Source organism: Macrotis lagotis, chromosome 4 (assembly GCF_037893015.1).
Source record: "Macrotis lagotis isolate mMagLag1 chromosome 4, bilby.v1.9.chrom.fasta, whole genome shotgun sequence".
NCBI classification, from domain to species: domain Eukaryota; kingdom Metazoa; phylum Chordata; class Mammalia; order Peramelemorphia; family Peramelidae; genus Macrotis; species Macrotis lagotis.
In genome coordinates, this window is record NC_133661.1 from 278,183,133 (window position 1) to 278,195,279 (window position 12,147).

The following is a 12,147-nucleotide window of genomic DNA, read 5'->3' on the forward strand; positions in this document are numbered from 1 at the left end:
GAGTGCTGCCTTGGGGACAATGAAGTTGGCCATGCTGGGGGATTCTTGTTGTGGATGATGGGAAGGGGGAGGAGCATAAAACTCCCCAGTTTTATGATCAGCTAAATCTAAAGAAGGACTATCCACAATCCATCCATTCCCTACCCCCCCCCCCATCCCCAATGCAGACAGGAGTTCTTAACCAAGAAGGTTAACCAAAAAGGCTTCTGGTTTGTACCTGGGCCTCCTTCTTTTGTTACATAAAATTAATCAAGGATCTTAAGCCTGACTTGGAAGAAGATTTTCAAGGTCTTGACCCTAACTCTGTGAGATTTTGAGAATAAAAGTGTAGATGGTTCCATGGACATTAGTGAGAAGACTGGTATACCAGGTGGCTGCTGAAATCTGCACTGTGGAGCAAGCCAATGCAACAAACTCATATTAAGCAGAGTGACAGGCAAAATGATAAGTGATGAGGACTCAAAGAAAGGGAAAAGAATAATTCCTGCCCTCAAGGAGCTGACATTCCTAAACTTGCCATTCCACAAACTATATAGTCTCTCTGCTGAGCAGCCTAGGAATCCCATAGCAAAGGGGCAGAACTAACCTTTTGAGGTCTTCTGTGTGTGTGGGTCTGTGACTTGTTCTTTGTGACAGTGTTGGAAGTGTGTCAGTTCTCTCGGGATGCTTCTGTGGCGGAAGCATGGCTGATTGCCCAGGAGCCTTACTTGGCCAGCAGGGACTTTGGACATACGGTGGACAGCGTGGAGAAGCTTATCAAGAGACATGAAGCCTTTGAAAAGTCCACTGCTACCTGGGCAGAGCGATTTGCTGCCCTGGAGAAACCCACCACGGTGAGCTATGGGGCATCCAAGTGTTGGGGCCAACGTGGGAAAAGCTAAAGAGAAGGAGGCAACTACTGAGTCCTAAAATTTCTAGGAATTCAAAGTGTGGGATGAGGGAGATGTTGCAGAGAAAGTTGAGTTTAAGACTACTTCATTATTAAATGTAGAACTCTGTAAATGAGGAGAGTAATGGAGAGAATACTAAAAAAAAAATTGGAAGATGCTTTCTGTCATCTATCATCAGGTTGTTTATAGTTTTACAGAAACAAAATACATGTGTGAAAAAGATATAAGAATGTTTCATTAAGTAATTCATTATTAAGCTGGATAATGTGTCAACATGATAATATTTTCAAAGACTTATAAATAAATAAATACAAGATAACAGGGTTGGAAACATGTCTAAGTGAAATGACTATGGGATTTAGCCAGGAACTACTCTACCATCCCCTTAACCACCTTTGTGACTCTGGGCAAGTCATTTTATCTCTATCTTATTTTCCCCATTTGTAAATTGAGGTTGAATTAGATGACTTTTAAAGCCCCCTTCCAGCTCTATTTTGTGACACTGAAAAAGGAAGGTGGTTTGGTAACTATAACATCAATAGATTTAGAGCCTCTGAACCTAAGTAGTTGTAGTGTGATTGAACTGGGCAAGAAGAGGAAGAATTAAGGAAAGGCTCTTCTTAGGGCATAACACAGAAAAACTAATTCACTGATAGCATTGTCTCCTCATTTTCATTTTCACTCTTATCTTTCCTGACCCAGTGAATGATATTTTCTTTCTCTAGCTTGAGCTAAAAGAACGCCAGACTCCAGAAAGACCCACAGAAGAAAGTGGGTAAGTACCACAAGAACAGAGCCAGTTGAGTCTCTAGACAAATAAGCTTTAAATACTGAGTGAGGCAGGGAACCAGAACTAGAAAACTCAGTGGAAAAGAGGAAACAGAGAGTTTTCCCTCAGGTGTAGCATCCTGAGAGCCTCATGAGGCTATGACAAATGTGCATCTTGATCTTCAGTTTATGGTTATTTATATTGAAAACGAAACCCCTAAGAAGTCCTGGGTTTGGGGGCTTTGTAAATTACTCATGGAAGGCAAAGAGAGAGCTCTTTTGAATCATGTGAGATCTAAAACCGGGAAGGTAAATCCAGAATAAACAGAATTGAGCTTTATTGCTCTGGATCACTGCCACTGAAACAAAACTCACTCATTCTTCCTGGAGCCATGTTCACATGGCTGCTTTACATTGGAGACTCTTCCATTTTCAAAGGATTATGGTCTTCTTTTGGGGGGGGAGGAAGTATTTAAATTTTACAGGCTAAGCTTGCTATTATTTTCTAAGCATCTGTACACAGTGAAATCTGATTATAGATTATCCAACTAATTTTATCTGTGTGATTATATGTAAGAAGTCAGTCTCCATTTGGTAGGTGCTGCCTTATGAAACTATTTGTTTTTAACTGATCTTCCATATTCCTCAGGGCTCAGGAGGAGGAAGGTGAGACAGCTGGGGAGCCTCCTCAGGGTCCCCATCGGGTAGCAACTGAAAGAACATCACCGGTCAGTTTCCTATCACATTGGTCTAGTTCCTGGGAATCCCTGCCCACCAGACCCTAGATCCTAGATGCCACATCCATCCTAGACCTCAGTCCAAATCAGTCAGCAGGAATGCTGAGAATGGTGCACACATCACTACCCTAGCCCTTCTGTCTTCCCCTCCCCTTTTGTCTTTCTCATTTTATTGTGTTGACTTAATTCTCTAATATAATTGCCTTCCTCCTCAATTCTGTGAAAATGAAATGCTGGAAGGAGATTATGTGCCTTTCTATCGAGATGCTTTCCTCTTTAGTTTGATTTTATTTAGTTTAATAAATGATAATGGATAAATATATCACTGTTCATATCAGAGGGAAAACCAAATAATTCATGCTGAGGTGTTCTGTTTATAAACCTTTTCTTTTCCTTTCCATTCCACTCCTTCCTTATCCTTAAAAATGGAGTGCTTTTCTTTCCACCTGCAGGATCTTCTGAGTTGGACTCATTTTTTAGAATCATTCTTTTCTGACCTTGAGAATGGGAAGTACCTGTTCCCCCATCCTCCATCCTCATGAATTCCAATTTTTTAATGAAAACTTTTACCACCTCTCTCAATTCCCTCTCATCCTGGCCTAATGCATCAGATTCAGTGGGGTGCACATGTGGAGATCCTAGAGGCTAAGAAGGGGGTAAAGTGGAAGAGTGGGAGAAGTATTTCTTAGCATGTCAGAAATGAAGGGGGTGAGAAGAAGGGTGCAGATAGCAGAGGAGACAGCAGAAGAGACTCAAGGATTGCTATAAGATCTGAGGATTTCATTCAGGGGCTCTCTAGAGGGTTGTCAGAAATTATGGTTAATACAAAATCCAGACGAAGAGGAAAATGGGGCCAGGGTGGCAAGGTAAGTGGCAGATCCCAGTGAGTTTTCTGATGAGGGTAAGTAAATATATAATGACATTTTTGTAGGGGAACAATTATTTGGTAATGAAAATCAAATGAATACAAGCCTACAAAAGCGAACAAGAAGAAAGCAAGAAGCTCTCTTGCACAACCACCAGTCTATGCTCAGCATCCCTACCTGCATGGCACAACTTATCCCTCCATGCCCAAGTCATCCTGCCAAGTGCATGCTTCTGTGGATTTCCTTGGTGTAAATGAAGCTTTGTGTGGTCCTCGTTCATCTTACCCTATCTTGGTTTCTGTACACTAGTAAAATTTGGAGACAGGGGCAGGAAATTAACTCAAGATGAAAACTGGTTTTCTGTGAGATGCCACTGTATCAGATCTCATGCCAAAACCAGATCTGTGCCTCCTCCTTCTCAAACACCTGAGTGGGGTAGTGGTAAGAAAGCTCTTAGGAGTCAGGCAACATGAGTTCTAATCCCAATTCAGCTACTAGCTTGCTGTGTGATCTTAAGTAAGTCATTTTAGTGTCCTTTATTATCCTCATTGGAGAAATGAGGATGTTAGATTGGATGATCTCTCTAAGGTCCTTTTCAGGCCCTTCTAAGTATCATTCTTAGATTAAGTCAACACATTTACATCTTCATATTCTAAATATACACACACATGCACAGTGGGTGTCTCTCCAGTGAAATTCAGAAACCTGCTGTGGCCCTGATGTGCTCAGCAGAGGGGCAATAGCAGGGGTGTAGAGGATGCAGAGTCCACCTCAGAAGCTCCTAATAAAGTTCATTTTGCATGCGGTGATCCTTCTTCCTGGTCTTTGGTGAAATGTATCCAAAACTCCCACTAACCAGCAGACAGCCATGGCAACAGGAGCAGAGCTGAACTATCCCAAGCCCAACACTTGCCAAAAAAAAAAAAAATTGTGTTTTGTGGTCTGACTTCCCAAAATAGACCCTGCCTCTACCTCTTCTGGAGATACAGGACTTGAAGTCACATGCCAGTGTTGTTCTCCAGAGATTCACTCCTTTCCTGCCCTGTGGCTGTTCTTCCTAGTATAAATTGCTATGGAATTGTATATAGTGTCTGTGTGTGTTATTGTGTCCAAACAGCATTTAATCACCATTTGTGTCTGTGTATGTGTATTTGATTTATATATGCAATAGAGCCCTGTCCCCTATCCTAACTCCCTCTAAGCCAAACTCCTGAAATATCCTGTGTGGAAAATAGGGAGGAAGGGGAAACATGGAACAAATACTCAGGGAGAAAGGTGAGTATTATTCTTTATGTGAAGACACTTCTGTAAAGCCAGCAACACTTTATATAAATATGTAAACCAGCACATGGCCTGAGCCAAAAAGAAATCAAAGCAGTAAGTCAAATGAACATGAAGCAATAGCCCTGGCAGAAATGGATGGTCTGTTGCTTCGTTTTCCTGGTTTTTTTTTTTTAGCCTGTTGTTTTCATGGGCATGTGATTTTGGTGGGGGGGATGGGTACTCAAGGAAAACAAAAAAGAGGAGAAAAAAGAAGGCATGGAAGGTTGGAGATTATTTTGACCAAAGAGCAACTTTGAAAATAATTTTCTGCCTTTTAACCCCACTGGAAACATTTTCTTTCTATTAGACACAAAACCTTGGGGAACTTGATAGCTGAACTCTTGCCCAGGTATATACTCTCTTGGTGTTGGTGACCCTGTAGAATAGACACATGCTTAGTCTCCATCTTACATTGTTTCATGTGAAAAATCACTCATGCATGACAAACTTCCCTGCCTTCTCTCCCTGTTTTGTGAGGAGGGAGTGGGATGGACCAGAATGCAATCTAGCAAATATATCACTATTAATATCCAGCTACTGGGAGAGAGCTATCCCAGAAATTCATCATACTCCCATTCCTCATGCCCTATACATGCTCCCTCTCATAAATCTATGTATAAATTTATATACGCTCTCAAAGATTAATCTATATTGAATTCATTAAGATTTTTCAGTCCAATTTGCCTTCTTTCCAAGAAAATACTATTAGTCACTTAATTTACCCTTTCCTTTCAAATTTTTCAAATATGTTCAGTTCAGTTGAGAGTGAACTCTAGAATTTAGAAGTTCTTAGCTTTTCTTCGTGTCAAAGTCTCCTTTGACAAACTGGGGAAGCCATGGACCCCTTCTCAGAAAAGAGTTTGTTATTGAATATTCAAGTAAAACATAAAATTGCAAAAAAACTCAATAATTTTGAAATAGTTTCTAAGATATTTTTAAAAGTTCTTGAACTCCAGGTTATGAACCCAACTATAAATACTTTAACCATTATATAACAAAATAAAAATTTTAATATAGTGATGTTTACTTATTGCATAAGGGACATAAATCACCTTTGGAGACCTTCTTTATCTCCTTGACATTCATGACTGGACATTAGAGCATTTTACTTAAACTATTCTTTCAACCTCTGTGACACTTGGCAACAATGTAATTGCTTCCCTGTCTTGTCAAGGACACAATAGCAAGAAATTGTTTGAATTTTTTTGACTTATCATTTATCATAAAGTATTATAAAACAATCCCACTGCTCAGGGAATGACTTGCCAAAATTTTCTAGAATAATAGAAAAGCCCTGCCCTATCTCTGGGCCTTTCTAGAATCTCTTGCAAGGGCAGCTTATCCTGGACAGCATGAAGGGACATTGCATTGTGTAGGACTCTCATAGGAATGTCCTCTTTCCATCCCACTCCACTCTGCTTTTCCTCTGCTTCATGAGACTCACAGGAACAGTGCCTGTTATCCAGGGCATGGTGCAGGTGATAGGTGAGTATATTAGGAGGGCAGCAAAAGGAACAAGAAGCAGAAATGCAGAAGCCAAACCTTGGGATAAGCCTATGGGGAGAGGGTAAAGAAAAGGTTATCTGATCTAGTGAAGAGCATCATATAAGAAATCAGGGACCTGGGCACTAGTCCTGGCTTTACCTTATCTAGCTGTATGGATTTGGGTAAGTTAATTAATTTCCTTTGTTTCTTTATCACTAAATGACAATGTTATTTATAAAATAATAACTTCTTCCTTATAAAATATTGGGAGGTTAGAGAATATATGAAAATATTATAAAAATGAAATATGTTGAAAAGAGACTAAAGAAGACCTATACTTAATCTACTATTTCTAGTTTATTTCTGTTGAGAAGTTTATTCAACTGCTGCCAGGAGAGATTATCAAGAAAAGAGACCTCAATTGGGAGACAGAAGATCTGGATTCTACCCCTTATTAATTGTATGATCCTGAACAAGTAGATTTACTTCTAAGTCTCAGTTTTCTCATTCATAAAACCAAGGACTTGAACTAAGTTAAGTCTAGGGCCTCTTTAAGATATAATACTCATGAGTTATATGGATGATTGGATCTAATGTTCTTTCCATAGAGTAGAGCCCTGAATACAACAGTAGGTATGGGCTCTGATCTGTCAGATTCTTCCCTCCCACCCCCAGGACTGTATTTTCCTAAGAGGTCCAATATCTAGTAGACCTGAATCTCCCCCAACCCTTTCCCTTGATGGAATTAACCCCTAGGCAAGTGTATACCTCCATTTTCCTGTCTTTGCTATGAAACAAGTAAAGCCTTAAAACCTGCCTCCCCAGAGCTGTTAATTAACATCTGTGTAAAGGAGTTTCTGGTCTTCTTTTCTATGAAAAGTGAAAAATGTCCATTTTTATTAAGGGCACATGGCCTACTGGAAGGAGTGGTGAGCATGGAATCATTGAATGTGAGCATCATAAGGGACCTCAGTAGTTGTTTGGTTCAACACAAAAAAAGGAATCCCACTACAATATAGCCAGTGGGTGGTTGTCCAGTTTCTGCTTCTTGTCCTCCAAGAAAAAGGAGCCCACCACCTCTCATCAAAGTCCATTCCACTTTTTGTCAAACTAATTAGAAACTTTTTGTTCCCCTGATTGAACCTAAATTTGATTCATTTCATCTTCCATACATTGTTCCTGACTCTGTACTTTGGAACCAAATAAAACAAATCTAATCTATCTTATATGTGACAAGACTTGGCTTCAGCTCACAGTGCTAACCTCTCAGAGGGTGAGGACAATTGTAGTACCTCCCTCCCAAGCAGATTGTGAAGATAATGAATAGGAGGCATTTCACAAATTTTTATTATGTTAAATGAATATAAGGCTATTATTATTAAAATGCAAAATTTGGAATTCATTTTTTCTCTATTTTTTTAAAATCCACAACTTAACAGTAATAAAAGGCCTGTAAAACACAGGTCCTATCTTAATTGAAGAGAGGAGAAAAATACAGAAAGTCACTCCCTGCAGTTTGACAGAAATAATTTCTAGCCACAATTCTTGTTTTGTGGAGACCCTTTAATCTGGGGCAAAGCACTGAAGCCTCAAATCCCACTCTTAATCTCTAAACCTTAATCTTTTTTTAAAAATTTTTTTGTGGTTTTTGGAAGGCAGTGGGGTGAAATGGCTTGCCTACAATCACACAGCTAGGTAATTTTTAAGTATCTGAGGTCACATTTGAACTCAGGTCCTCCTGACTTCAGGGCTGGTGCTCTATCCACTGCACCACCTAGCTGCCCCTCTGTCCCTTAATCTTGAAACACTGGTCCTGAAAATTTAGACTCAAGGTAAAGGAAATTTTCCTAAAATTAGGAGCCATTCCAAATTTGAATTAAGCTGTCTCAGGAGAAAGTCCTGTGGGTTTCCTTTCAATTAGAAGTCTTCAAAGATTATCAGCTTTTTAAGGTTTATTGTAGTGGGTCCTTTTTTTTGGTAGGTTATGAGTTGAAATTGGTGGCTATTGAAGTTCCTTTCATATCTGGAATTCAATAATCCCTTGAGTTTAACTTGGAGTACTGGGTTCCTTATCTTAATTCCTCTATCACAGACTAATTTTGGGTGAATGACAAAGTGACCAGTTCTCTTTGATTTGGTTTCACTGAAACTACTAGCCAGGTTCTAAGAGTGGGTGAATTTGGAACAATGATGGCAGACCTGCTTTCAACATTTCTTCTAGTCCTAGTTTCAGCTGGCTTCAGAGGTTTTCCTCTTCTTGTTAGCACTCATGTAGTTGACTGGGAGTTTTTAACAAACTACTAGAATAGTATGCATTATCAGTCTTAGATGAAAAAAAAGCCATTGTTTCTTTCTTGCCTTCACAAGCTTTACTCCTCTTCCCTTAGCATAACCACCTCCACCCCATTCCAAGACACAGACAAGACATGAAAATCACTTGTTCATTAGAGGTAGGCATGGCAAGTAAATAATAATTTCCCCTCAAACATGGGATGGTCTGTCCTCTCCCTGACCACTGGAATAATTAAGTTAATGTGTATAAGAGTTCATATGTCTACATTTCTAAGGTGGAGTCTCATTGCTCCTACTTCCAGAACGAAAACTTGGATTCTTTCCTGCATCTGTCCACTGCTCTTTCCCTTATTTTCACTCAGTGGAAGACACCTGAGAATTGCTTTGTGTCTCTCTCTAGATCTCCAGATTATCTTCAGGTCCTTTTATCAAAATTTCTTTTCTAGATTTGTGTTAGCAGAGTAGATGACAATAAGACTTACATATAGAAAGATCAAAAATGGGATGTGAAGATGGAAGTCATCATAGTACAGCATCCTGGGGGGGGTTTAAAGTCATCCTTTTTTTTTTCTCTAAAATCTCTATTGTTCTCATGATAATTTCTGTGGTTGGGAGGTCAAGGGTGTGAGATTTTTGAAGTCAGGAATTGTTTTCATCAGTAATATAAAGAACCCATTACTAAATAATACCTAGAATCTAGGAGTACTGAATAATAATGCTAATGATAATAATGAAGGCAAGTTCATAAGAAAAAATGGTTATTATCCTCTCATTGAAATTACTAATTTCTTGGATTTTTAAAAATCCCTACTCTAAAGAGAATCTGGCCCTTTCTCAGTCTTTTTTCACCTCAATTATAATATATGTGGAGTCTTTAATCTTTTTTTAAAAACTTACTCTTAAGTCTCCATTTCTACTATATGATAGATAGCTGACTTAGCTGCTGCATTACCAAAATGATCTTTGTCTTTCTACTTTGGTCCCATAACACTCTTACCTTTGGATTATAATGCCAGGGTCTTTCTTTGCTGTCTCATATTTTAGCTTTTAAATCATCTTTAGTCTCCTGTTTATTTCAGTTTCTCACTCTGGTTGATTGACTGATTTTATCTTTTTTTGTTGCTTTCAATTTCATCTTCTTTGCTAAAGTATATCTTTGTCCTACTCCTCAGAGTGAAACATTCTACTTAGCATCACTATCAGTCACAAACCGTGATGGAAATCCTCTCTTAGTAGATAGAAATTGAGCTGAAATCCATGTAATAATAATAATAATAATAAATGTTTGTCCTTCATTCTTGAAGAAAACTATAGAATTAGGAGAGGTGATACCATGATGAGCACATGAATTGGATTTGAGTGAAGGGGTGCTGTGTTAAGTCACCAACCTCAGAAGCTCTCAGCTGCAAGTCATGACCGGCCTTTCTCAGGAATCTGAACCACCCAAGAGCTATTCCATTGTCTAATCATATACCTAGGAGTGTGTCTTCTCTAGCAGCTTGCCCTTCTATCTACCTCTTACAATGCAACCATGTTACCTGTCACCAACATTGTTTATCCACAGGAATTACATAAACATTGTTTATTCATAGGAATTACTTAAACATCCTTTTTAAATTTGGAGTCTCTTGGAAGGGGACTTTGCTTTCCTTATGGAATTTCTTACCATACTTTCATTTATACAGACTAGTTTATTCTTTCTCACACCTGAGATAGAAAGTATGATCCTCTCAACTCTGATGAATGCCAGTTATGAAATGTAATGTTGCCATTAACAACACTCTTGTACCCCCAAATACTGGGTGGGATCAGTTCTACCTGGAGCCACCTACCCAGAGTCCCTCTCATCCCAGGCCTCTGTCTCATTTGCTGCTCTGTACTAAAACTACTGTAACCTGACAAGAATAGGGTTCTACCCTGACTTTGCCCACTGACAAAGTCAGTGTGACCTTGAATAAATGCCTAAAGCAGTTAGTTTACTTCAGTGATCATTTGTAAAATAAAGAATTAGGTAATAAAGCACCAACTTTTAGTGTCAGAACAGACTTTTTTTCTTATGTTTATTCTTGTACTAAAAGTTGATTTTTTTGATGCCTTCTAGGTTTTTTCTTTTCCTGTTTTTCTACTTTGTTTCATGTTCAATCATTCCCCTTCTTACCACTCTTACTGTCATACCTGAACTGTGTCTCATTGCTGGAAGAAAAACCAAACTCCTAATCTTTTCAGGTCTCTGATTTTCTGAGAGTCATCCCAAATCTGCAATCAGTTCCATGCACTTAGGCACAGTATGCATTGCTGTTATTCTATAAGATCCTGGGGGAAAAAATGGATCTTTTCCTACATGCACCACTGCTTCCCACTGTCTTTTACTTCTTTCCTCACCACTGTGCAGGAGGAATACTATACCCGGCTGAAGCAAAAATCTACTGGAATAGGACAACACAAAATTGGCAAGCTTGGCAGAGTATTCCCAGTGTAATGGAAAAAAATGTTGGATTTGAAGTCAAAGGACCTGGTTTTAAATATTGACTCTGTTTAACCTTAGGCAAGTCATCCAACTGCTCTAGACCTTACTGCTTTCATCTGTAAAACAAGGAGGTTGGACTACATTATCATTAAATTCCCTTCCTATTTTAAATTATAATGTCTCTCCCTGGGACAATCGTATCTACCTTGTTCTGCTTAATTCCAACTATGATCCCTACAAATTTCTGCTGAATGACCTCAGGACTTCCCCTGCTAACTCACCTCTCTAGATTGCCCACCCATTGCTAGCCTTACTCTTCTGTTATCCCTTAGGCACATCTTAAATTCATATTTTTTTTTCCTGCTTCTTTGGGAAACTTGAATTTCCTCTAGCCATGGGGAAACTTGTCATACTATCTGTACTACTTTTTACACTCCAGTTAAGCGAACTACAAGAGAGAAAACACATAGTTTTATGGGAAAATTGCTTTATGAAGAGTTAGAAGACCTGGGTTCAAAACTCATCTGTAATATTTATTAGTTATGTGACAACTATGGGCAATTAGCTTAATCTATCCGAGCCTGGTTGAACATCTGTAAAAATGGGATAATACATTTGTACTTCCTTACTCATAGATACTGCAAAAAGTTTTAAATAAATATGGGATAGTATTATCTGTTTTTGTTCATTCATCCATTTCAGTTGTATCTGACTCTTCTTCATGATCCCATTTGGAGTTTTCTTGGCATAGATTCTGGGTTGGTTTTGCCATTTTCTTGTCCAGCTCTTTTTACAGATGAGGAACTAAGGCAAACAGGATTATGTGACTTACCTAAGGTCACAAAGCTAGTATTAGAGATTTGAACTCTGGGCTTCCTGATTTTGGGGCCAGTACTCTATCCACTGTGCCACCTAGCTGCCCATTATCTCTTATGCACACTCTAGCTATATAATATATCCCAATCAAGAAACTAGAGTGCTCTCCTGGCTGAAATTATTCTTCAGGTCACTCTCTTTACACTGTTGATTCAGCTACAGTGTAGGTTTTCTGTTTGCCTATCTCTGGATCTTTTTACTTTCCAGGAATTCTTTGCCCAAATCTCAATATTAAATGTCTATATAACATTTAAAATGGCATTGGTAAATAACTACTGCTTCCCCTGTGAGCCTCCAAGTTCTTTTTAAGAGAATATATAGAAGAGTTTGTTTATTCTAAATCATGAGGAAAATATCCAAGGGCCCTTGAAGTAGTTCAACCTTGCTGTCTTTTCTCTTGGGCCTTATAAGTTAGGTGTACCATGTAGCAAAACAGTCTACAT

The 12,147-nt window shown here is 38.8% G+C and overlaps 1 protein-coding gene across 4 annotated transcripts in view; it reads left to right on the forward strand.

The window, feature by feature from the left end:
• SPTB (spectrin beta, erythrocytic) overlaps positions 1-12,147 on the forward strand; it is a 183,129-nt gene that overhangs the window by 145,156 nt on the left and 25,826 nt on the right. For 3 of the 4 annotated variants that reach the window (XM_074236122.1, XM_074236123.1, XM_074236124.1), the window contains exons 30-33: positions 637-833; positions 1,616-1,665; positions 2,308-2,386; positions 8,457-8,519. In XM_074236122.1, coding sequence (XP_074092223.1) covers positions 637-833; positions 1,616-1,665; positions 2,308-2,386; positions 8,457-8,519 — 389 coding nt within the window. The remainder of the gene's footprint in view (positions 1-636; positions 834-1,615; positions 1,666-2,307; positions 2,387-8,456; positions 8,520-12,147) is intronic. The other variant, XM_074236125.1, reaches the window with a different exon arrangement.